We start from the raw sequence: 26,971 nt of genomic DNA on the forward strand, positions 1-26,971 counted from the left end.
GGAGGGGGTTTTTTGTATTTTTTTTTTTTAATGTCTATAGTTGTAGCTGAAAGAATGCTGAAAGAATTTATATACTCTCGTCTTTTTTTCTCTGACACTATCCTAATATAATAGATGTACTTAAGACTTTCTGCTTACCTATAGTAAGTCAATAAATTTCTGCCTCCTTGATAGTGGAAAACATACATTTTTGCAATCATCTTTGGGCTTTTACAGAAAAGCAAGATAAATACAATGAATTTTTGTTCACAAAGATATTATATACTAAGGTCTAGATTTATGCAGAGATTTTACAATCTACATCCCCTTCAAATTTCCTTTGGAATCTGGATATATATGCCTAAAATATAAATATTTCAAAGAGTTTCCATGAAGCATGTAGTACCTCGGAATGTGAAGAAATTATTCAAGAGATATTTTACAATCTTTCAGACGTAACTGATGTATCAAACAAAGGCTAAGTCAAAACTCTCCTGTCTATCTGACTACACAGAAGAGCTTTTCCCATTTCTCATCGTGAAATGGATACAAGAGTCTTTTCTGGCAGGGGAACAATACTGTTTTGCAGAATCGTTTCTGGGTACCTTTTTTCGTGAGGACTTATGTTTTAAAATATTAATTTGGAAGACTTCTCTGAATCCTATTTAAAGTTTATTTCTACACTCGAGGTGACCATACAGTTTTAGTAGGCTGGAAAGTCCTCTAAGGTGAGCACTGCTTGGTTGACCACATTTGGTGCCTTAAAAGAGTGCCGACAGTTTTGTGAGTTGAGAGTGAAAGTGTTGGATCCTTTTTTCCTCTCCTGACCTTAAGAGCTCCCAGTTCTTGAAGTGACAAATGCCCTAAAGCTGGACGTAGGATGGCAGGCTGGCTTCCAGGTACTATTTCTTTCTCCTTCTTTGTGCTGAGAGACCTCTTACACTGCCTGATACGTATGACAAGTTTTTCTATATTTCCATGACTTTCAATTGGCTGCAATGTCACTCATGCTCAAAACCAGTTCACATCAACACATCTAATAAGTCTCCTGAATTCAGCAAAGTTATTTGACTTAAGTAGCGACTGTGCATTTTAAAGTATTCTCTTTGGCATTTTATCATTGGAAACAGACAAGTCCTCATTTATGAACATGGAAGACTTGGAGAAAAAGAGGTCTGTATGTACACACAGGTATACCAGTGGGTCTTCGTAGCTTAATGCAGCTACAAAAGTGTCATCAACTTGTAGCTCCCAATTTGAACTTTACCAGGAATTTTACCAGGGCTACTGCCTGTCCATCGTAAAGCCAGAGGGTATTTGCCAGGAAACTGTATTGTGATCCACCACTAATACAGCTCTGTGTGTTTGAAGCAGTTGTACACATGCAGCAGATATAGCAGATACATGCCTAAAGTTCCAAAGTTTAGAGACATGGAAAATTGGGGTAGATCTCAGGCTAATACAGTTTCACTAAATTGAAGTGAGGTGAGAAAGAAAATAGAGGTGTTTATCTGGAAGGAACAAATAAGAGACTAAAAGAGGACAGAGACTAAAGATGAGGAAATCTGATGGGAAGTAGGAAAATAAAAGCAGTGACAAAATGAAAAGAAAAACCATAAGGCAACATGGAGCAAATAAAACACTGAGAAGAAATACGATCAATTAAATGTAGTGTGGTAAGAAGGGAGAGGAAGTTACAAAGAAAATAGTCATGGAACAGGCTTATGAAACAACAACAAAGCAGTACCAAGACAAAAATGGGAAAAAAAGAAATAGGAAACACAAGCACAATGGAAGCTTAGGAAGTAGCTGGTTTTATTCATTTTAGAAAGACTTCAGCGTAGCCAATATCCTAAACTATAACAACTCAAACCAGTATCACATACACTTTATTTCTGTATGTATTTTAACTGAAATATATTAATATTTGGTTTTGGGGGCCTCAACTAAATTATATTACTTATCAAGTTCAAAAACAGTGCCACCCCAGGAATTTCCTCAACTCTTTGGAACAGTCCAGCACCAGATTAAAAATTTTAGCTTTTGCTGACTTTCTTTCAACAATATTTCCATCAAAGAATCTTACTTAAATGTTTCTCAGTCTAAAATTAGATCCAGCAGCTCTGTTCTAGTTTCTTATCACAAGCAAGTTACATTATCCCTTAAATTCTATTTCACTCTAGTAAGCAAGAAATTGTGACATACAACAATCTGCATTACAGTGAATATATTAAACACTCCTGATTTTTGTAGTGAACAGTCCCACATAGCAATCGACATCTATACTGTTTTGCAGGTTTTTATCCTATGGAGTTTTGTAGATTGAACGATACATATACGTTCATGCTATAGGAAATTCAAGGTGATCTAATTTAATCCTCTCAAACGTCATCAGATAACAGTATCTCTACCAAGATAATTTGGAAAATGAAGAAGGATAGTCTTGCGGTGAAGGACAGAGCAAGAGTTTATGAGATCCATTTCCACTTCTGTCTCACATGACCTTGACTCAAATGTCATCCAGCTTCAGGTTTCCTTAATTTCTCTGTGGTAGCAGGAAGTTAATATTTGTAAGGACAGGAGACTTCTGAACAAAGATGCTAATGTGCTAATTTAACTTTATAGGTCTGGTTTATTTTTTGTTTTTACTCGTAACTACCTGCAGGTGGGCAATCAAGTTTCAAATACGAACACAGAAAAATACTGAGAAGAAAGGCAGAGTTAAGATTGTGTGGCAATTATAACAAGCAAAAGAGTCCTACTATACATTTATCCTAAATTTTTGGTCTTCAAATACAAGTGGTACAAAGCATTCATTCTTTTAGCCTGTTTAAATTCTTTTGTTGGCAGAACATGATCTTCAATTCACAAGACACTCATCTATGGATAAACTGGGTTACATCTTGTTTGAATGAACACCATTTGGCTGCAGTTAAATATTTCCTCTTGCTGATACAATGCCAATCACATATGGTAAATCAAAATTGAAAGTAAAATGGGTTTTAAGCCCTAGAAAAACTATATGATGATGGCTTTGCCACAGTAAGTATTTACATTTACCATTAAATACACAGAACAAATGTATTTTCATGGAAAAGACATCTCTGAACAGCTCTGTTGTATATGCTACATACGTATACATATTTATATATAACTATACACTCAGGGTATGGGTATACACATATGCATGCACTGCACAAGTTAACAAAAGTTACAGGCTACACTAGTATATATAAAGTTACCAGCAATTTTCATACCAGAGACAACACATATATAACAAGAATAAACACAATAACCACTGTGAAAGCAAAATTATGCTGAAGGAATATAATGTCTTGGCCGATTATTGCAGTTTAGAAAACTGCAGAACAGTAAGTTATTTGGTTGTTATTCAAAGAAATTTACTTTTTTTTCCCTCAAAAACCCAGGTGATCACTGGTTTGTCTACAAATTGAAGTAAGCTACAAATGCAAGAATTGCCATGTTTGTTGGCAATGACTATTATAGTCAGAGCATGAGTAGCCTTTGTATTCAAGTTAACAGACAAGGAGCTATTAAACAAATGAATTCATCCCTGTACTGAGTCTCATGTCACTCCCAATTAGCCAGGATGCAACGATAGGAGAACTCACAGAGCCACATCTGGATACAAAGTTGTGCCCAAGCTAAGCTGACCTCTTAAAGCCAGGAATGGTGTTAAGTATTATTGAGGAATACCAGGTGAGCAGGTTTTGCAGAGCGGGCATTCAGCGGTGGCTCAGAAGCTCAGACATACCAAAGCTGATTGCATGCAGCCAGACACACCTCTACTGTACCTCCCTCTGCATCCCACAGAGCTCCCTCACACCCCCCGTCAGCCATACTGCACGTTCACCATCCCACCACGCAGAAGGTTAGTCTTACTCACACAATCTTGTGCACGTCTGTTCCTTTACTTTCATTCCATTTTCCTATTTTCTTTTCCATGCTGCTTTTTCTTACCTTTTTTTCCCCCACTATAATTTTCCCATAGTATTAATGCACAACACTGCTTTTTGCTGAAAAGTCACTGCTGTTAAGTATTGAGAAAAATGCTGAAAATGCTTGAGAGGTGTGTTATCCCTCCATCATTTGCACTAACCCAGAGCCTGGGAAGTAACACTATCAATCTCAGCAGCAGGTCAGCACATCTAACTGCCATTTACCTCACGCTTTTAAGACTTCGCAAATACTAATGTTGAACTTGTTGAAGTTTTCTACCAATAATAACAAAACAGGTCAGAGTTCCTATTAGTAATTTTTGCATTCACTGTTTCAAAAACTTTAACAAAACAAATACGTTAGTGTTTCATTTAAATGGAATCAAGAAACAACCGAACTATAGTGCAAATAGTGACTATAGTAATGCTCTTGCATAATACCGTTAATTGCGTTAATCTAACCATTTTAAAGCCCATCCCCTGTGGGATTTTGCCTAACAGGGTTTATGGGCAGCTTTTGTCCATCTATTCTTCCATTGCCCTGCTGCCTTGTTGCAATACTTTCTCCTTTTCTTCATTCCTCAATATGAAATTTCACTTCCCTGCTTTTCCCTTTATTTATTCTCACTTGTCCTGCATCTTCCTCTCAATGTAAAACCAGCTCTTGTCAGTGTAGGTTCCACCTATATTACCAGTTTCCTTTGACCTTACTCCCAGATACCAAACTGTGGGCCTTCTCCATTTGCAAATGAAAAAGTGTGATTTCACTTACCTTTCAATATGGACCGTACACTGTTTTGCCCCCTCCTCCAGTGCACACATGACATGTTAAAGCTTTTTCATTTTGACTGGTGCAATGTAATAATGATTCTGTTTTGTCATTCAAGAAAACGGCTAAATGCTGGGAGAGGTGTGTGTATGTATCTTCCACAAAACTGAAGTATTTACTTATATTCACTTTACACATAGGCACAATGAAAAAGTTGACTTGGCTATTAAAGTGAAACTAAGAATTGGCATTTCCATTATAAACTGATCCTTTTAATAATTTAGAACTAGGTTAGGTATCTGATTTTTCAGCAAAAATTATTTGCACTGAAAAAACTTCTGTGGAAAGTATCCTCTACTCTCTTTCCTTGATATGTGTATACATACAAGCATCACCAAAAAAGCCCACTCTTATTTTGCTTCCAAATTTATGATACACAAATATGTGTACAGATTAACTTTACACAACATGCATTGCTATGCTGAAAAAAGTACAAATTTCAAAATAGGAAATAGAAAGAAGGCTTCCCAAAAGTAATCCAGTTGAGCTCCTTGCAGGTTTTGAAACATACTTAATTATCAAAGCAAATCCTGAAGGATGTTAATGTATGTTACTGTAAATACAGTTATTGACTATGTTTCAGACAGCTCTTTTTCTAGACAAATACAACAGTCCTTCCCAGTTCCAGAACTGGCTTGAGAAGAGAGGAGAAAAATAAATTGTAGGATACTTCTCATATGTTACACGATTTTGACTAATTTTTAGATTAATTTTCAAGTAGAGGACATGACCACCCTGGAAGTCCACCTAAGAAACCAGAGCTGAATTACATTTTCTGGGGATCCAAGAAAATAGAATATTTCTCCTTGATTCTCCCTATTAAAAACAAAGGTATGTACCCAGGTTTCCTCCTCGTTACAAAACATGGGATCTGTGGAATGAGTTGACTGAACAGAGCAGGCCAACTTCCAGTGCTACTTAGCATGTCTCAAGAAAGCTTCCTAGTGCAACTCCCAGTCCTGTCAGGAAAGGGACTTTTATTAGCAGCCCTGTTGAAGTCAACAGGTTTTTGTCTTTGGGAATCTCTAAGAATATCAGCTGGCAAATTGCCCTTTCCCTCCAAACTGCTAAGGAAATTCAGGTCATACGATTGGACAGGATCAACTGCAATAGCAAGCAACCTCTCAATATACAGCTAGTTCAGGAAGATCTACAGAACATCAGTCTCCCCACACAATTATGCTTCCCAGCACTGGAGAATCCTATATCGAGCTGAAGGCCTGTACTACAGGATTAAAAAAAGGATCAGATGAAATCAAGCATTACCAATTTCCCACCTCCTTACTTGGGAACTTGCTAAATAAAACTTCAGAGGACAATAATCAGTGGGCCATACCGCACAATACAGAAAAGGGCTAAAAAAATCAGACCCAGCAGTCCTTTCCAATTTTCTGTTCTCTATGTCACTTTCCTTACATGCTTCTGATACTGCCAGTATGCTGTTTGTTCAGCTGAGCAATGCATGATTTCCAGCATCTCCCAGTTTTGGCAAGGCAATTGCTGTGCACAACTACAGACACAGCCTCCACATCTCACAGCTTCACTGCCCTGCTTGGTAACGTGAAAAAGCTGCCTAACCGTAGAAAGATCACAAGGGCGCAGAGTTTCCCAGCTTACGTGGAATCTTCTTGAAAAGCCATGCAAGTAGAAGGTTTTCCTGAGAGCAACTCAAGCAACATCCTAGTCATAACATTTTTTCTATACCTGAATCTTGGTCCTTAAAATGCCTCCTCTATGAAGGATCTGAATTCCCTCCCAGCACTAAAAACATGTTTAGTCTTTGAATGAAGGGATGGACCTCAACTCAGAACAGCGCTTCCCCTCTTCCCATGGAAATCTGGCAGCAGATTGTCTTAAGAAATAAGGAAGAAGGAAAATGACAAACCTACATTACTCCGCAGTCTTTCCTCCTTCAAGAGGCACCACTGCCTTCTGGATGGCATTTAGCTGGACCTTGCTTTGTTTAAAGAAAGTCTAAAAGAGAACGATAATAGGCATATTGCTTGACCCTAAGGCTCTGTCATGTTTTAAAGGAAAGGGGAGGAAGAGAGGAACTCTTCTGCCTTGTTTAAGCTAGTGTTTTGGGTTTGTGTGGTGGGGTTTTGGTAGTGGGGGAGGGGGCTGCAGGGGTGGCCCGTGTGAGAAGCTGCTAGAAGCTTCCCCGGTTTAAACCGCAACAGCTAGTTAAGGCCAATTCAGTGGAAACAGCAGAGACAACAATAGTAGACATCGTACTGTGGGTCTTCTTTGGGTTGTAATTTTGGCAATTCCCAGTCGAGTTCAGGCTGCCTGTTTGGAAGGGTGACATGCATCTTGTAAAACCTTTCACTTGAAGGTCACTAAAAAGATGCAGTCCATTACAAAAGGAATCATGCAGTGTTGCTGCAGCAGCTGATTTACCTCTTCAAAAGCACCAGTGCCACCTTAATTGAAGGCTCTTGTTGAGGGTATTATCCAGATTCAAGAACAGTGGACAGAGAGAAATAGCTATACCCTGGGATCAGACACTTTTCCAAAACTGGGGCAGAGCAACTTGACCTAGAACCTAGAAAAACAACAGATTTACTACAAGCTAGAGGAGCTCTTCTTTGTTTCTAAGATCTATGTAAATTAGAAAAGCTATAGTGCAATCATATAGTCTGTTATTGTAATTACAAAGCTAATCAAGGGCTTTAGAGTTAATAATAGCATTAGGGCACACAATCAAATAGTGAAATGGAATGAAAGATAGAAAATGCAGATTATTAGAAAACTAACAGTAATTGTCAAACTTCAGAACACGAAGGCCATAGCAAGGAGTTAGGAAAATTGCAATAGAAACCTCAGTGTGACGTTTTAAAGTTAAAAGCATTTAGTTTTGCACTTAGTGTGCCAGCATCCACTGTTTGCCGTAGTATCCATACTTTTTGTTTTAATGCTAGAGAATGAAAGATGGTTGGAAATTTTAGACCACTTTCTGAATATTTCTAGTTAAACTCACAAACATGTTTGTATTTAAGATTTAGATCCTACAGAAGCATGATAGTTTCTTACATTTTACTCACTTTGTTATGAGTCTGTACAACTGAAAGAAATAACAGGTCAAGTAAAATATGCAATAATACTTAAAACAGATGTTGATGTAAATTCCAGTGGAAAGAAAATATTTGTTTCGATGTATGCACTTTCTTAGAGCTTATTTTTCTTATATTGTGCAACTACTGTATTTGAAAGCAGACACTATTAAGAATGAATTTGTTTAAAAAACAGTTAGAAGTGGTTCTGTGAAAGCCTGTCAAAGAACTGAATGTCCCGACTTTTAAAAATTTCCTGCTTCATAGGACACAAAAAATCACCAACTATATGGGGGAGAGAAGGGGAGACTATCTGACCTTTTATCTCACTCTCAATATAAATTTCACTGTATTGATGCAGTCCAAATTATATAAACTGTTGAGCCAATTCTGTACTATTTCAACAGGAAAAGAACACTCTTCAAGCTTTGAAATTTTATATATCAAAACATTAATTGGGCTCAGTGCTTCAAAAACAAAGTCAGAGGGCTGGGAAAAATTGTTAGCTGCTTTTAAAGCTTTTAATTTCAGCTCTTATATTTATTTTCCTACTGATACAATGTGATCAAGAAGCTATTGCGCCCAGGAGAAATGCAACCTGTAGTCACAGGGCTGAAACAAACTGCTATTTTATAAGGTTAGAGATCTGGATTTCTATTCCAGGTTAACAGACTTACATGATTTTCTGTTGGAAATTTTCAGTGGCTGAATCTGCACTTCTGGTCTTCTTAGTGCAAATCTCCTATAAAATGGGAGGTGGTAGGGGAAAGACACAAACTCCTCAGTTTTCACTGCAAGTTTGGGATTAATAAACACTTAACATCATGAGACTATTGCAAAATATCCAGAAGATTTTATAAGAAATTAACTTAAAACAATGCAATCTAGTCACAATCTAAAAAAATTAAATCCTCAGCCTCAAATTTTTGTAAGCTCTCCAAAACCTGCTGCAGTTCTTATTCCTGCATAGTACATCAGTGTGAATACAGATACTGATGTGCTATTTCCCATATGTTTTTTCTTTCAATCTGGATCAGTGTTATCCTATCGGGTTTTGTCATTATTAATTCTAGCCAGACAAATAAGGAAATCCAAAGTATTTCAGCAACAGGTTTCCAAGTTCAGTTGTCTTGCTGCAAATGCAGGTTTATCATACCCATGTAATCTATGAGCATTACATACGACAACTATGCTAACATAACAACTCGGCAAATAAGTGTCTTCTCTTACTACAAAAATAATGAAACTATGCTTCTCAGTAGCTCACCTCTCCTGGAAATGCTTTGAAGGGATCAAGCCTGCTCTGGGATTGGCATCACCTTCGTGTTTGGCCTGCCACCAGGTTGCATCATCCTGGCTCATGATCTGAAGGATATCTCCTTTTCTGAAAGCAAGTCCAGCTTCTTTACAAGGAATTGCTTTATCCTCATTAGGATCATAGTCAAAGAGAGCTCTGATAAACATCTGAAACAAACCGTGTTTTGTCTTTAGAATCAAAATATTAAATGTAATCCAAAGGTATCTCCCTTTTTCGTTTTTACTGTTCAAAACCATTGAACTAAATAATGTAAAGCACTAAACATTTACTGCTGTAAAACATGCTTATGGACACCTCACATTAGAAGTTCACATGGGAATGTTCAATTCATTGCTTCTGCAACCTCAATCCCAATGTAGTAAAGGCTCTATCATACAAGGCAAATAGGACTTTGCAGATGAATAGTGGGCCATATGGGGAACTGAAGAGAAGATACTTTTGAACCACGGTGCTATCAAGTGTCTTCTACCCAGAGTACAATGGAAGAAAAGGAGTACTTGGAAGCAAGCCAGGTCCTCGCAAAAGATGGAAGATTACCTATGTCAACTTCACAGCTGTAGAGTTAGGGCTTAAGAAGCATGTTACACCCACTTGTAAATCTAGCACATAAGTATTGAAGTGTACAGTGCACTGCACACTGTCACATTAGAAAAACTGAGTTCAGAGGCATAAATCACATTCTTGGTTCTGTCATCCAAGCAAACAATATATAACCTCAGTATAACAGTTACTGCAATAGCTTCTGAAACAGTCTTGCCTACCTTGCCTTCCTTCACTGGCATTTCTTCCTTCACACTAGGTATAATTTTAAATGTAATTGCTCCTTGAGACTGAGCCTGGTGAACATTTGAAAAGAAAATGTACTGAGAATTAAACTATACATTCCAAAGAAATCTTAAAAGGAAAAGAAATTCAAATTAATGTAGAAATACTCAAATATAATGAATCTATCCTCTCCCAAGCATGATCCGTGGAATTTGACAGCTTCACCACACCAAACTTTGCATTGCAAAGATTAAAATAAAACTGAGCGTTTCAAGTGGGTATTTGCTTCACTGGTGGGCAGAGATGGACTGGGACCTGTATGTTTCAGAGGTCCCACTTCTGCACTGAAAGCAGGCGCAAATGCTACAGCTAAAATGTATGCATATGAGAAGCAACCGCTGAACTCCTGGCACAGTTTGGACATCCCTGGAAAATCCAACTAACATTTCATTTTTCAAAAAAAACTGATAGAAAAATTCAAACAGGCTTGTGCCATATTTATCATATAAAACTATTGGGGGGGATTTATTCTTTTGGCAACTTTAAGAAACTAGAAAAGAAAAACATATTTGAATAGACTACGTGTACTAAATGGAAAAAAAGCCCTCTACTATAAATCTTAAAACAAGTTAGCCATCATCAACCACCTCATCCATTCATCTTTCCCTATATCCCACGTAAAGTGTGTCTGGCTGTATTTTACTTATTAACCACAATATATTCCCACTGCCTCAGTGACATTTTGCTATTGAAGGAAGTGCTAATCAGCTGGAGCCTCTGCTACTATTGCATGCAGCCGACAAGTTTCATAAAACTAGCAGAGTGCAACAGAGAGCCAACGATTTAAGCAAAATGGAAACAGGCCTGTCCACTACCAAGCGAGACATACTTTTGCCGGCATGTCTGCGATCCAAGAGCTCACTGTTTGACAAGCAGCAGCCAAGTTCTTATTTCACCAGCCCTAGGACTGGAATCAATAATTCTGTTACTTTTGAAACAAGCTCTAACTAGCTTTTGATGTTTATATTGTTCCTCAAGGAGGTAAATGGGGAAATTGTTCACACCTTTTCTAGCACTATTGTGTTTCTAGAGATTTTTAAATATTAATTTTTGCAGGAAAATATGTTTCTGTAGGGAACACAAAACCATAAAGCAAGTATGAGTATCAGCGGGCTAACACTTGAAATGAATCATCTTGGTTATTGAACCAAAACTGTGAGACAGCTGCTCAATTCAGCAGGACAGCAAGGTATGTATGTATATAGAAATGCCTACAACATGAATATAAAGAGCTGTCATGACCCTCATCAGTTTCTTTGCTGTAAAAATATTAAATATTTCTGAAAAACTCTAAATTAAGTAAATTTGTGATAGTGGTGCATAAATAAGTAATTAGGCTGGCTTTAGAGATTGTGTAGTTCAGAGGAGTGCAAACATAATCATATATATGGCTATATACTGCAAGTCCATATAAAATATAATCTTAATATAGCAGTTATACAAGCTATCAAGTACATGTATTATGAATTAATTTTCACATGGGGTTAGTGCGTTATTAATGAATACATTTAAAATAGTTTGAATTCGACAGATCATGGTGTGCCTCAAACACTGTAGATTATACATTGAGATCTGCAACATTATTTATAGCCATATTACTGTCATTTAACTCTTTACAAGTAATCTATAATTGCATATATATGTAATGCATGGAAAATCATTCTTTAAGAGAAAAGAAGTAGAGGTTTGTAAATGATGGCACTGAAAGAAAAGGCATTATTGTAGAACATACTTTTTTCTAAGAAATACACCAGAAATCATAAGTCTAATTACTTTTTCTTGACTCCCTAAATTAATTTTAAAATGTTTGGTATTTACCAAAATGTGTATTATTTCTTCAGGTTTTTTATCATCTACAGGAATCCCGTTGACTTCCCTCAGTTCATCACCAACATGAATAAGACCTACAGAAGACAGAGGAGTTGTTAAACTGTAGCTATGTGTTACACAAAAAATGCCACTAACTTTCAGCTTTTTTCTCCCTCGTTCATCCACTTTAAGCTCTAACTTAAAAGCAGGAATATATGGTGAACCAAACAACACCTACTGTCTTCACAGATAAGTTTTGAGATGGTTGGTTTACTCAGCTCCCTTCCTTCCTCCTGAAAATTAGTACCATTTCTCTATGACTTTTCCAGACTTTTATGCAGATGTTTGAAAAAATGTTTGTGCCAATTCTTTTTCTACTCCTACTACTTTCTTACTGCTACACAGCTGCAAGTACTGCAAAGATCACTTAGGCTGTGAGTGCTAATTTGGGGCACAAATGCTTGCTAATTTAACAATATATGTACCTAGATTTACTCTGTTACCCCACCTAAGTGTGAAACACAGCTGTCCTAGATTCTCTTCAGTGAAAAGAGGCACTTTAGAGTATAATGCAGGACCTCTTGCTCGAGTTCTTGCAGACTTTGAGCATCGCAAACTAAACAATGGCAGTCAAGGATGTGCTGGTATTTTGAGAATTACCAGCTGAAACTCCAAATGGATGTCCTAATATAAAACAATGCAACCATCCTGAGTTTCTCCATCAGCAGGTTGTAATCTTGGCATATCCCATCATTTCTAAGGGGATGCCTTCAACTGGAAACAAACCATGATATATCTAAAAAACCCCCTGTATCTGCTAACTCAAGGGTACCTGGTTGCAACTGAATTGGGGAAAAAACTCAGCACGAATACTTTCACCAGTATTGAAATATCACTTTGGAAAACTGTCCAGACCCCAAATATTTTTGTTTGTGATAGTGACGTATTTAATTTCTACACAATATGCCATTTTATTTCATCTTGTTCCAAGTTCTAGAACTTCAACGGCTAGTGCCAAGCAGCAACACCTTACCACTTCTATCTGCAGCTCCTCCACGCATTATCCTGGCCACCACAATTGCACCAGTATGTTCATCTCTTTTAATAGTAGCTCCCTTGGGTAAAAAAAAAGAAAAAAAGAAGTTATTTGGTTAATCTCACCATAATTTTAATTCACTACATTAAAAACCATTTGCTATGTAAAACTGCAAAAAGTTGACATCTTATCAATATATGAATAAGCCAGAAATTATACTTGCTCATGAAAAGAATATACAAAATATGTTGCTCTATTACCATCCTCTTAAAATGGGACTTCTTTTCCATTCAGAAGTAACTCACGCATTCTGTACGTACACAGCTTTTAAAAAAGGACCAATGACAGAAAAAGGTTACTTTCCAACTTAACATTAACTCCAGCATACCTTACTTGAGTCTGCTGCTAAAACTGTACTAAACTACTGCTGAAAGTTGATAAATTGTTGTTCCTACATTAGAACAGGCCACGTTACATACTGTGGGTACAAAAAGTCTATCCGTGTTCATAATTTTTGCACTTTACGCTCAGAACTGCCTGTGTACCCACTGATCGCCGTTTTGCTTTACAGTGTTACCAATAAATAAACATGACTTTGAGAAATGCCCCCGCACATTGGGGCTCACCTGCAATACCTGCGGGACAGAAATGCAGAGGAGGGGAACATTTCCTGAGTTAGTCATGACTGTTTTCATACATTACACAAACACAGTGCAAGGTATTTAGGTAAAATGACATCATGTAGCTAAACTTCCAGAGAACAGCTGTCTAGATGAGAAAAATGCCTTTGTAACAAGAACTGCGAGGGTGCTCTGAAAAGAGGCACAGGGCGACGGGGAAGCAGCAGACAGCAGCAGTGACAAGCGAGAAGGGAAGGGACCTGGAGGCACAGAGCTGCTGCCAAGCTGCGGTGCCAGTCCTTTTGGCAGACGGGAAGGAGTGAGGGGGGAAATGCTGGGCCTGCTCGGGAAGACAGAATCCACGGAATAATGAGGGGGATTTTAGCTAGATAAGTTGTACTGTATAATCACCTCCAAAAAGGTTATGTGATCCAGTATTTTTAAAAAACAACACGAAAAAAAGCACCTCCTGGCCAACAGCTTTTTAGCTGCACGGGATTACTTGGCCATGTTAATGTCATTAGTTACCTGCAATAGCTCTAACTTTGTTAATCGACAGAGATGTTTAGGACTCTGGCAGGTAAGTCAATTTTCTGAAAATTTCTGTATTTGTGATTAGTGAATGAACAGTATTACTTCACCTCTAAGTACAAGACAGTGCTACATACACTCTGCCATCACAGGTTAGAATTTCCTTCCATCAGAGAAGTGTTGTGCTTGAAGCAAGGTACAGAAGTACTTTATAAAGTTCCTTGAATAATTAAATTGCTTTTACAGCTACCTTTCTATATTTGTTTAGATTAAACATGAATATCATGTTTATCATGACTTCAATTTTTAAGTGTTTCACGAATGTGAAGCTGACATAAGTACAAGTAAATAATGGCGGTGACATTTTACTACAGTTAAAAATTTTACTGACTGTAAATAAACTTCTTTCCCTTTCCCTCTGCCTCTAAGATGGCAACACAGCACAGGACAAAAATGGGAGATTAATTTATATTTTACTATATGCAAGCTGCATTTATTGCAAATAGAGAAAAATTAAAACAGTCACTGCACAATATTCTCTTTGGCTGAAACTTTAACAGTAGCCAGCACTCCACAGCAAAATTGATGTGCTGTGTTTGTGTATTTTATTTTACATCTTAAATTTATTAGTATGACATTCTATGCACAGGCAAAGTAATTCTGCAATTTGCCAGCCTTATTCTTATGTGTTGTTTATAATGTAATTGTATCAGTAAGCATTTTTTTGTATTACAGTTTCAAATGAATATGAGAGTTTCAAAAAGATCAAAGATTTAGCTGCAGCTAATCTCACTTTAAAAACTCATGATTAGACTTCTCTGCAAAGAATTGCATACCATTAGGAATATATTAAACAAAGCATTAACCCCTCTAGCCTGTATGTCAATATTGAGTTCTAACCTTGCAGTAACAGCTATTAAATTGAAGTTTATTATTAATACCTGCATAGTTACATCTCTTTAAAAGTACAAAGCATCTTTTTTTTCTGAATATATCCATCAAAAAGAAAAAAGCAGTATTAGGATGCTAGAGCCAAATATAAATACAGGACATTTCCACTATATTGTCCATATTAAACAGAGGCTCTCCTAATTAATCAGGAAAAAAGCCTTGTACAGAAAGGCTTTATGCAGTTTACCTAAAGTCAACACTATTAAATGCCACCAAATGCAAAAGGCAAGCAATGACTGACAGCCTTCTAACTGTGATCACCCAGCTACCCCAGCCCAGTGCTGATGTCTGGAAATAGGTACTTCACCTTGCTTTTAGACAGACCCCAAAAAAACCACTTGTGTGTGATCAAAGACCACAGTATTGACCCAGACGACATCTGGAAGTAACAACAAGGCTCTCATCCAAGTGGAATGGTCACTTCGTGCTCTACGCGATTTTCACTACTGGTACAAAATGAATTTTCCTAGCACAGATTAGCCGATTTGAAAGATGCCCCAGTAAAGATAACAGGTAAATAGGAATTTTCAAACAAAGCGCAAAATCAAGCTCAAATTTACAGGGAAATTATGTAACCCAAGTTAGCTCACTCCCAATAACTCCTCTACGGCAAACTCAAAGTGAATGGGCAGGTCCATGAAAAGCACTATTTGAGTTTATATATTTTTGCTGTACCTATAGTACACAGAGAAAAAAAGGGGGTTCCTTAAATTCCCCTTCTCTCCCAATTTAGAACACTTAAAAAGAAATCATCAAACACAAGCGGATTTCTTTTTGAAAACCCGAAGAGCTGATTTTCTGAAAAAGCAGCTTCTCTTGTACTGTTGCCAGCCCTGCTTAAACTATGAGGTATATATAATCTGGCAAGAATTTCTCCTTATGAGATGTTCAGCTCCAGTACTTGCAGTTACATGTGCAGTGCAGCTCCTCATTTAGAGCTTTAAAAATGGAAGAAGGTTAGACTGGACCTTGAGAGCTGGAAAATATTTTCAGTGTTGCTAGCCAAAAGTGTAAGTTACCCTAAATGAGACATATACAGATGTAATAGCATAGCTCAGTTTAAAATACTTTTAAAAGGAAAAATAAGGAGTTTGGGAGCCATATGGTGATCAGACTAAGAAAATGTTTAAAGGTGTACTATGCAAAAGCACTAAAAGTAATACAAGGCTCTTTCACTGTTTTTTGGGTTTTGGGTTTTTTTTCATTTTTAATGTAGTAAGACTGATTGGTGAGCATCACTCAGGGTTTCACAGATGTGAGCTTTATTAGTTCTCCATTTATCTGCTGGTTCCAGAACATAAGCCTTATAAGCCTTTATTTTTAAAGAAAGAAAGACTACATCAATATTACTACATGAGTAATATTTTTGCATACGTTTCTGTTAAACAAAAGCACATGCAGATGTTGAATGCAAATAAGTACTTCAATAAGCCTTATTAGAATTCATTCTCTATTGAAAATGTAAACACAAATATCAGTTACCTACCTTATAGTGAAGAGTTATTTAAAAGTTGATGCCCACATACATGTAGACTATGCACACTAGAGCTCTGCCTAGACCCCAATTAATCCCCCCTGTAAAACAGTTGGGTTCATTCACTAACAAGAACCAAGCTACAGGGACTCAGAGGCGAGCAAGAGCTGTAGAATCTGCATGGGCATAACATGTAAACGACTCCTTTAAATCACCACAATTAATTTCACCCAAGTTCAGCTATAGAAATCGGGTATCTAGTTCAAGCCAGGTGTCTAGGCTCCTGCTATAGTTAAAGAAAAGAAATAGGCAGCTCTGAGAATGAATCATCCTTTCATTAAGGCAGGCATCTCAAATAGATGGCATGGTTCATTCTCTGGAGCTGCCTATTTTTCTCTTGACTATAGACACAGCACAGAGACTAGTTTTCAAATGGCTAAATTTATGTGAAGTGAATCTGTCATGAAGAAGCAACCACCTTACCATGAATAAGCATCCTATTCAGAATAACTGCATGATATCTGTAACAAACCTGGAATATCATTTGGGAGCTGGAAGTAGTGAGAGGCCAGGAACTAAACTCCTGGTAGTGTGGCTGTACATCTCGGGTACCAGGAATGCTAACCAGGAACATAGCAGTGGCTAAAAAAGCCCATGAGAGGCAGGCATAAGTAAAAACCCTCAAAGTTATCTAATATAAAGCCTAATTATAGCCAGGTGAATTTTGGAATCTCTGAAAAGAGATGTTTCTACTTCTCTTCATGTAAGGTTCAGAGATGTTCTAAATTACTTTGTTCAGATAAAACCTCTTAACACAATTTTACCTTGCTTGAGTGAGACACTGCTAGAATGGCATTTGCTAATAGAGCATTTAGAGAAAAAAAAAAAAACAACTGTGGAAGGATTAACAAAAAGTTTAAATCATCTCTTCTAAAAAACTGGAGGAAAGTTCAGCACTGACTTCTGAACTGATGAAATCTGGCAAACAGAAGGCCCTCCCACAAACCATGTGTTTCCCTCTCTTTTGAGATGATTACTCCTGGGAACTCAGGCTTCATTAATATGAGCTTAACACCGGCTCAGAACACCAGTGAGGTGCTTAACTCAGAGAAAAGCACGAACAAGTACAAGAGGAAATGTGGTGCAGGTTTATATAAAAATGGTCACTAGATATATTCCAAAGAAGCTAAGAGAGTGCCTAATTTGCTTCACAGAGACTACTGTTGAAAGTCATCCAAAGGAGATATCCAATTCAAGAATGTCCAGGGTTTGCAACTGATGTAAAGCTTACTGCTTTGCAGAAAAACAATCTCTACTGTTTGTGTACAAATAGAGAATGAGAATGTATCTGAGGTGAAATAAAAGCTCAAAGAGTTCGGTTATCTTCAAGTCAAGAAACCAGACAATCTCCATCCCAGAAAAAATATTGTATGGTACCTCCAATCTCAAGCTCAGTAGCAAGAATCCTGATATAACGATGTAAGTGGAAGTCAGACTTTTTGACTAGAGAATAGTGAATAGATAAACTGAACAAGTAGAGACTCTTTGATCTGTACTAAGAATATCCAAGACTTTAGAACTAGCTCTGAAGGAAAAGCCATTAAAAAGACATGGAAATAAATAGAAAATGAAATTTTAAATAGTTTAGTAAACACAGATCATGGCATAGCCTTTCTTAAGTAAAATAACTTCAGGAAGCATAAATGCAGTAGACCTAATACACCTAGTATAAACCTGTTTCTATTTATTCTGCCATGCCATATTTTGGTAAGACATTATCTGAATTACTATTCATGTTTCTTCTCACCCCTTCCTAAGGGGACACGGACACACACACACACACACACACCAGAAATCTGGGGAAGACAAAGACACAAATAATAGGTTTGTTATGTATTGTGGTGATGGTGTCATAAGTTGTCACTATAAATCTGCCACAAAGAAATTAATGTTTGACGTTAACATTAATAATGTTAAAATGGATTGAAGGTGGGTTATGGAAGAGGACGCTAAACACTATTCTTCAAAGTCTTCCTGGAGATGAAGCAACATGCAAAACAGAACTCACCGAAAGCTCTTCTCCAACAAAAATAAAACATCAAGATAGGCTGGAGATTTGGAAAGACCACAAATACTCCTTTCCTGTACAGATACGGTACAATCGTAGAAATGCTGGTTAAAGACCAGCTTTTGGAAGACATTCAGGCCAATCTCCTACTCAGGGCAGGACACTACTGTCAATGCCAGATCAGGTCAGCCATTGCCTTATGGTATAGGGTGGACATTCCCCATCTCCGGTTAGTCTGCTCCAGTGCTGGCTGGACTTTGCACCTAACGAAATACTTCTACTAATTCTCAAACTAACCTCACAGGGCTGCAACTTGCCCCGTGTTTTAGCATCTTTCACTTCCGAGAAGGGTTTGACTCTACTGTCCTTGTGAGCTCCCCACTCTCAAGTAGTTGTAGGCTGCAATTAGCTCCCACCCTTTGCCTCTTTTGAGTAATAGGTCTATCACAGATTCCATTATAAGGCTGTTTCATCCTGGAAAATAAACTAAGCAGTCTTAAACTGAAGAACTGAGTTGTCTCACATTTTTTATGTTTTCCATGGCTGCCGTCCTGCCTAGTAAAAGAAAGTTCTAAAAAAACCCTCTCTGTTACCTCCTCAGCACAAAAGATGCACCTTTTAAGAGATTGTACTGGTTTTGGCTGGGATAGAGTTAATTTTCTTCACAGTAGCTCGTATGGTGCTGTGTTTTAGATTTGTGCTGAAAACAGTGTTGATAACACAGAGATGTTTTCATTACTGCTGAGCAGTGCTTACCCAGAGCCAAGGCCTTTTCTGCTTCTCACCCCACCCCACCAGCGAGGAGGCTGGGGGGGGCACAAGGAGTTGGGAGGGGACACAGCTGGGACAGCTGACCCCCACTGACCAAAGGGATATCCCAGACCATATGATGTCATGCTCAGCATATAAAGCTGGGGGAAGAAAGAGGAAGAGGGGATGTTTGGAGTGATGGCGCTTGTCTTCCCAAGTCACCGCTATGTGTGATGGAGCTCTGCTTTCCTGGAGTTGGCTGAACACCTGCCTGTTGGTGGGAAGGAGTGAATTAATTCCTTGTTATGCTTTGCTTGCATGTGCAGCTTTTGCTTCACCTATTAAACTGTCTTTATCTCAACCCATGAGTTTTCTCACCTTCATCCTTCAGATTCTCTCCCCAATCCCACTGGGGAAAGTGAGCAAGCAGCTGCGTGGGGCTGAGCTGCCAGCTGGGGTTAAACCACAACAGACACACAGTTATCTGGAAGAGTTTAGTATCCCACCGGAGTGAACAGGCAAGAGTGGAATTTGAGGAACAGTCCAAGGATAACCTTTAGTTTAGGCAACTCTATTTGTCCCTTTAAGATGGCTTAAAATCTCAAAAGCCAATGTATAATGTGTCTCGTATAGGTTTTCAGAAAATCTCTCAGTTTTATTTTCAGAGTTGCTATTTATCCAATCCACTTTGAGATACTATTAACTTACAGTATTTAACTCACACAAGTCTTAGTAGCAAAACACGTTTGAAACACGAAACTAGGTAAATTAATATTTTCTTAAGATTTTTCTGACAAATTCAAGAAAAAACAATAAGGGTGTTTTCATTAATACTAAAAATAAGCTACTCAATTAGAACTCATCTCATACTACATGTTCAAATTTCTTCACACCTTTCAGAATTAATACTCTTTCTGATCCTAAATCCTAAAGTAAGTTCATTTTCTTCCTCAAAGAATTTCTTTGATTAAAAAAAAGAAGGAAAGCCTAAAGCTGTGACTTAAATATTTAGGAAACAAAAAGGTTTAGTATGTTAAAACAAAGTAAAAACTTTCCATATGGTCAAACTTTTAATTATGCCCATGGGCACCTGCAGTGAGTCAATACCAAAACTTATTTCTTGTTTATTGATGCCAGAAATCCATCAAGAATAAGAGTGATAGTAAGATATCTACTGTGGGACAAGCTATCTCTGTACATCTAACAGAGGCATCGCTCTCCCACTGTCATCTCACGTACAAAATCACGGCTTTCTCTAAGTAACTTTGCAGATATTTCTTCAGGATTGCTATCCATTAAAACAAATATCCAGTATAACATAAAACAAAGCTCTTACTAGTTTGCAGGAGAAAAAGAATATAGTTAAATTTTATACAGGATGACTCCCACTCTACAGCAAATAAAAATAACCAAATCAGTAAAGCATTTTCATATTCTTGTAATACAACCTAGGTTTAGTTCTTTCATTTTTCCAGATATCCCCATGAAGATATTAACTTTCTAGTATTCATAATCCAAAGTACAACAACAGACATCTTAAATTTGCCCAGGTTTCAATTCAAGTATTTTAAAATATGTTTTTACGCTTTCTTTTCAGTGTATCAAAAGGTCACTTTTTTTACATGAATGCTAACAGGCACAGTTCAAAACAAAGGTCAAGATTTCTTTGGGGATTCATTCTCCCTCTCTCATCTTAAAACAAGTTCATGATTCAAATTCAAGATAAAAGATGAATATATTACTGATGTAAATACTCAGACTGGCCCACATATATAATGCTCAAACACCATGAATGAACACATTTTTATTATTCATTTCATGTGCTTTACTAATAATGACTGTGAATGGAAGTCACAAGTGCATTATTGAATGTTATGAATAAACATGCATAATGTCCATCTATCTACATTTCAAGTTAATGTCACCCATTCACATTCATAATCTGAACACTCCCCACCCTGCACACAAACACAAAACCCCAAAACAAACGACAGGGTTACTTACCAATGGTTCCCTGTTTTTGACGAGCCTGATTATTTTAACTGAATCTTCTTCCTCATCAATATCATCAGGCATGGGGGGCAAGACAGGATCGTAGTTCTTCTGAGCAACAGTATCATGTACAGAGAGCAATGCCTGAAAACATTAATAGTCAGTATATTATTTGGCATCTGAAAAGTTTATGAAAGGCAAAGAAGACATTATTTATAGCCTGACTCTACTACCATGATGCATGTAGATTGAATATAATTCTTGTATACAATTTTAACACGTCAAACTGATGAAACAACTCCATAAAGTATACGTTTTTCATATACACAATGTATGCATCTAGTAAATTGTGGATACAGAACAGTGTCTTCATACACACGAAAATACCAAGTGATTTGCCCATTAGCTTGAAATTACAAGCATTATGAACAGGAGAAAACCTAAGTCTCCTAAAGTAAGAACATCATTCTACTTGTCCTAGATAAAAAGTTTCTTTGATAGAGTAAGCAGTCCTATAACACAAATGAGCAAAATAAGTATCTTCCAGTACTTCTGTTCAAGCATGAGATGCATGACATTAAGCTGTTGCCCAACTATTCCTTTCAGAGGAGCCCTGGAAGCTTACCTGGTTACTGGATCCCTATCATACTAGTTCCCTTTCATATGAGCTCCAAATTATCTTAGGAATTTTTAATTTATTATGGAATTCATGATTGAGATTGAGGAACATACTGCTGAGACAATTTGGTTTAGGCAGGTGCTTATCAACCACCTGTCGCATGTCTTGCCTCCTTCCTTTCTCTGTTGGTTTTCCAGTTCATGCATAGCTTGAATAACAGATTTTTCAAAGAAAAGCCTAACAAAGCCTGACAAAGGGTTTAATCTTAAAAATAAAATAATTTAGGAACTTGCAGAAATTAAAAAATCTTGAAAGTCAAAGGAATTTAAAAAGCTCATTCTCCTAAGGCTCTAAAAAAAATCTCAGCTAAAATCTAAAATTCACAGCTTTGTCCAGATACAGAACTCTTAAAGTTCTATTTTAAAAAGTCTTCATTATTTGTAATAACTATTTTTCACCAGTTTGAAAGGTAAGTAATGCTTGTAGTGAAAACTATGCATTATAGCAGGAATAACAGCAACGGCCATACATATAACTCTATATACTGCTTTCAGTTGCTTTTCTTTTCAAGTAGTTGCTCCTAAATACTTGAATATTTTACATTTTGACCCAATTTTTTTTCCAAAAGCGTCAATATTACAAAAGTTGTAGTCTGAATAGCAGAAGTAATTCACAAATTAATAACCTTCCCGACAATAAAAATAAAGCATTTTGGAAAATACTGAGATGTTTAGGATAAAGCAGAACACATCAACATTCTTGACATGGATCATATCAGAATGTATCATATCAATGACTATAATAATGAATCTATTATAACAATTACAATAATGATTAAGAAGAAACACCTTAATAAAGAACAGAAAATGGCTACATTTCTCTGATGCCAGTTTACTTGCTACTTAATAAAAGGCAGATAATATTTGACTGACTACACAAATGACCACAAACTGTATGTTCTCACAGATAATGCAAGTGTTTTACAAAAGCATGACACTTCCACTACACTATTCCAGGATTTTTTTTCCTGAATGGAGGAGACTGTAACAACAGAAAACAATTTCCAGGCAATGCTACAAGCTATCGTGTCAAAAGCAGAAGGCTAAGAGCATATGGTAATCCTGAAATTCTGAAGTTTAAATCTGAAGTTAGGTTTTCAACAAAATAAACACAGAGGAAGATCATGCCTGCTTCATGAGAATTTGCTATTGTTTTTCTAATTTCCATGCACATTGTACAATTTGACAAAAACATTTCAACACGCTAATTATTTCTGGTTTTCTTCCCAAGACACAGTTATGAATTTGTACTATTTAGCATAAGAAATTACCAGCTCCCTCCCACCAAATATTAGTCTTACTTTAGATCTAAGCTAAAAAGCTCAGGCTAGCAATTATAGTTCCTCCTGGAAATGTGTATTATGAAGCATTACATATGTAAAAGCCATGCAATCACATGCAGCCCTCTAAAGATGTACGTGAAATATCAAAGATATACTAAAACAAAAGTAGCATTTGCTTTTACTTCAGGCTACTTACAGTTAGGACTTCTAAAACTAGTCTTCTGCAATTACGTTTTTCCACATAAAGCTAGGGCACATTCATGGACTGGTTCAATTTAATGAGGTTCTATATTGCAGTTTAAAAACAATCAGGCAGATAGAGAAAACAGATGAAAATAATCTAAAGCACCACTTCCAGAGTAAAAGGCAGCAACTTAAAACATGTTCAAAAGAACCCTTCACAGTGAAACTTGCAAAACAGATTCTGCCCACTACTACACTGAATTATGCCACCAGTGTTAATAAGATACTTCCCTGCTCTGACTGCCAGACCAGGCTCCTGGACACTGCATGCAAAACAATGATGCAGCCCAAATATTATAAAGCAATGCCAATCAATGTCTGGTAGTTATGATGCTTTTCTTCACTCACAACTGGAACTTATCAACCGCTTCACTCCTTCTCCCAAAAAACACATTAAACCACACTGTACTATAGTTTTCAATATAAGATCTTTTCCGCAGACTCTAGTACTACTTTATCTCAGTGCAAAAATGCTATTTTAGGTAAGAGTATGAATGACAGAAATTATGTGTCTTTTCTCAGTCAAGCTTCCTTCTGTCACCACAATCTTGTTTATGCTGTACGCCGAACACGCTAAGCTTTCTTTCCTGCTTGTCTTCCATCATTGCTTCTTTTAACACACTACTCTCTGTCTACTGTAGTTGCTCTTGAAGTAGTCAGCACCATAGACATCGGGCAATAATTTATCTGCAAACAAAACTTATAAAGCCATTTTGATTTCACTTAATGTATTCAACTAGAAGTGATCAGAGCCTGTTCTCAAGAGAACTTCCGTATGTTTTGAATGTATGAAGAAATGACCACATTCACAGTGTAAAGGGACATTTCTTCAGCAGCTTCTTTGTACTGTGCAATTAATATAATGTATGATTAGTCCAAAACCTATGTATCAGACTAGACTTTTATAGAAAAGGTTGGGACTTTTTTAGAAGCAAACAAATTACAAGTGCCAAGAAATAAAATTTGGATCCTATGATGAACAAGATTTACCCAGAATAATTGTACAGTAAATGCACAAGGCAATGTAAGGGTAGTAACGTTCTCTTTTTGTATATAAGAAGTGATCAACTTACTTCCATGATACTAATTTTTATCTATCACAAGAAACTGCAGGAAGTGCAGATGAAAAAATATTTTTTTTTAATGTTTTGTTTTTGTTTTCAAATACACAGCTCTTCGGAACTATGCACGTATGATCCAAGATTTGGGTCATGTATATTTAAGCACCTCTGGAGAAAAAGATTTTATTTCAGCTCTACGTTCTATGCTTATGATTCACTAATGTAAACACTGTCCATATTTAGAACTTGAAAGAAGGTATGATTCAAACTCCTGCACTACCTAAATATAAATATTGGTGTTCAGCTAAATTCTTAGACATGATCTAGCTGGAAATGAATACTTTCATCAGACCTCTGAAATGTCTAATAACTAGTGCTGTATTTTTCATATTAAAGCTATCACTGATCCTTTCGCAGTTTATAAATTGAAATTTTACACTATCAACTTACACAAAGAAAATCTGACATTGGAAACATTCAAAGTTCTTTTTCTTAAACTGCTCCGAAACGTTAAATGTTTATTTAAATTGAGAATGTTGTTAATGAAAACAGTCCTGTATTTTGAAAAATGTGTATCATTTAACTACACTGACTACATTTTTGCTCCTCTAAAACAATGACAAATTTTATATTATTTTTTGCTTGTTTATATTTTGAGATCTGTAAGAGTAAAAATACCCCCAGTAGCCCCTGACTTGTGAACACAGCTCCTTATGTTTTTAAATTCTCCTTATTTAAAGAAAATACATATCTCAATTTAAGCCTTACTTCTCAGAAATATTTTGCATTTACTAGTCTAGAAAAACATTTTAGAAAACAGTAAGTTAAATAAAGAAGAAAGACAGAATGGACGAAGAAACAAAAGCCTGTTTCTTTATGGTACTTGAAAAAAACGAGAGTAGAAAAGTAAATAATTAATAGTCAAGATTATTGACATAAAATTTGTAGGGACTCAAACCAACCTTTATGAAAGCCAACAGCTGCAGCAGACTGCGACACTGCCAACCCAGCTGCTGGTTACCTTGCCTATGGAGTAGATTACTGCCCTGGCAGCAGTCAGCAAAATGGAAGAAAATGGCCCGTGACTTTGCAATGTCCCAGTCCACAGCTTGGATCATTAGCACAGGCCACCTTCTCTGGCAGTTCAGCTTGAACTCTATCAATCAGGTGAGACAGAGACATTTTTCCACCTCTTTGCTTTGCTATGGTGACTGAGGCTGGCACAGAGAAGTTACACCGGAGGTGAAAAGTAACTTCATCAGCAACCACAGCAACGTGCCCCTGAACTCACCTGGCAGAGCTTGTCCTCCAGAGAACTCTACCCCTATTGCGTTTTCCTTTGTGATAGGGTTACAGAAGAAATACAAAAAGACAAGCTAAAAATGTTGACTGAGAAAATTATTCAAGACTGGAAAGACTGATTTATGAGTAACTTGCATAAAGTTAAAATCAAGCAAGTGAAGTCATCCAGTGACAGATAGCAAAGAAGGAAAGCTGAAAGAGCTGGGAGGAGACCAAACCCACTGAAGGAAAGACCATCAGAGCATCAAAATCGAAGGAGAAGCGTAAGAGATGTAACAGCCAAACGTGTGCAAGAATTTAGAAAGCAGAATAAAATCAGCAGAAAGCTATAGCATAATGGTGATGGCATACAGGCTCTAGGGACAGAAAAGCAATTTGACTTGAGAACAGTTTGGAGAAGAAAGGAATAAAAATACAAGGTATTCAGAATCAAGCTGTACATTTAAGAGCAACTGGTAAACAGCACAAAATTTAACAGGGGAAAAGGGAGATAAGAATTTAGATAAGGTGGGGGTGGGGGATAACAACCTTTCTTCTTCTACAGGAGGATTCATCTTTAAACCTACTATCTTGAGTACATAAGCTAGACTTTATATTGATGTACTGATGACTTCCACCTCCCTAATTCCACACCTCAGCAAATGGGTGGTGAAGCAGCCATCAGAAAAAGGCAGCATATGGCAGTCTCTTTACCACCAAGACTACCTGCTAAAGGAGTATGTGCAACCCTAATCCTGTTGCAAGATAAGGGTTAACAAGACAACAACAGGGCAGGTGAGAACAGGCATCGCAACTACCAGATAAGAACAAGCTGAATTCTCCAGCTTGGCTAAAGCATGAAGCATAGTCTAGAAGCAGGAGCAAGCAATAAAACGATAGGCAGGAGAAACCTGGTAGTGCTGCTGAAGCAACCAGAGGGTGGCTGGGATAACAGTGAACTGAATTTTTTTTTTTGGCAGTAGACCCAGTGAGTGAGGCCACAACCTACAGTAAGCACCTATCAGGCAGAAAAGTAATAATATTCCTTCTGAAGGTGCAATAATCTAATCACTTTCCTACAGAAATCTGAGGTTTTTTGTTCTGAATAAAATTCCAAAGTTAAATACGTACAGTACATAAAGAAATCAGTTAACTTCCAAAGAAATGAACACGTTTTGCTACTGAAAATCATTTACAGTATTCATTTGACATAAGCAAAAAATCTTTGACA

General features: G+C 37.1%; 1 protein-coding gene across 11 annotated transcripts in view; it reads right to left on the reverse strand.

Moving 5' to 3' along the window:
- Positions 1–26,971, reverse strand: part of MPP7 (membrane palmitoylated protein 7) — a 156,179-nt gene that overhangs the window by 26,339 nt on the left and 102,869 nt on the right. For 10 of the 11 annotated variants that reach the window (XM_030009142.2, XM_030009141.2, XM_030009135.2 and 7 more), the window contains 6 exons: positions 21,207–21,338; positions 12,806–12,887; positions 11,782–11,867; positions 9,900–9,974; positions 9,088–9,284; positions 8,498–8,562 (listed from right to left, as the gene is read on the reverse strand). In XM_030009142.2, coding sequence (XP_029865002.1) covers positions 8,498–8,562; positions 9,088–9,284; positions 9,900–9,974; positions 11,782–11,867; positions 12,806–12,887; positions 21,207–21,338 — 637 coding nt within the window. The remainder of the gene's footprint in view (positions 1–8,497; positions 8,563–9,087; positions 9,285–9,899; positions 9,975–11,781; positions 11,868–12,805; positions 12,888–21,206; positions 21,339–26,971) is intronic. The other variant, XM_030009144.1, reaches the window with a different exon arrangement.

The sequence above is a fragment of the Aquila chrysaetos genome, chromosome 3 (assembly GCF_900496995.4).
Source record: "Aquila chrysaetos chrysaetos chromosome 3, bAquChr1.4, whole genome shotgun sequence".
Classification (NCBI taxonomy): Eukaryota; Metazoa; Chordata; class Aves; order Accipitriformes; family Accipitridae; genus Aquila; species Aquila chrysaetos.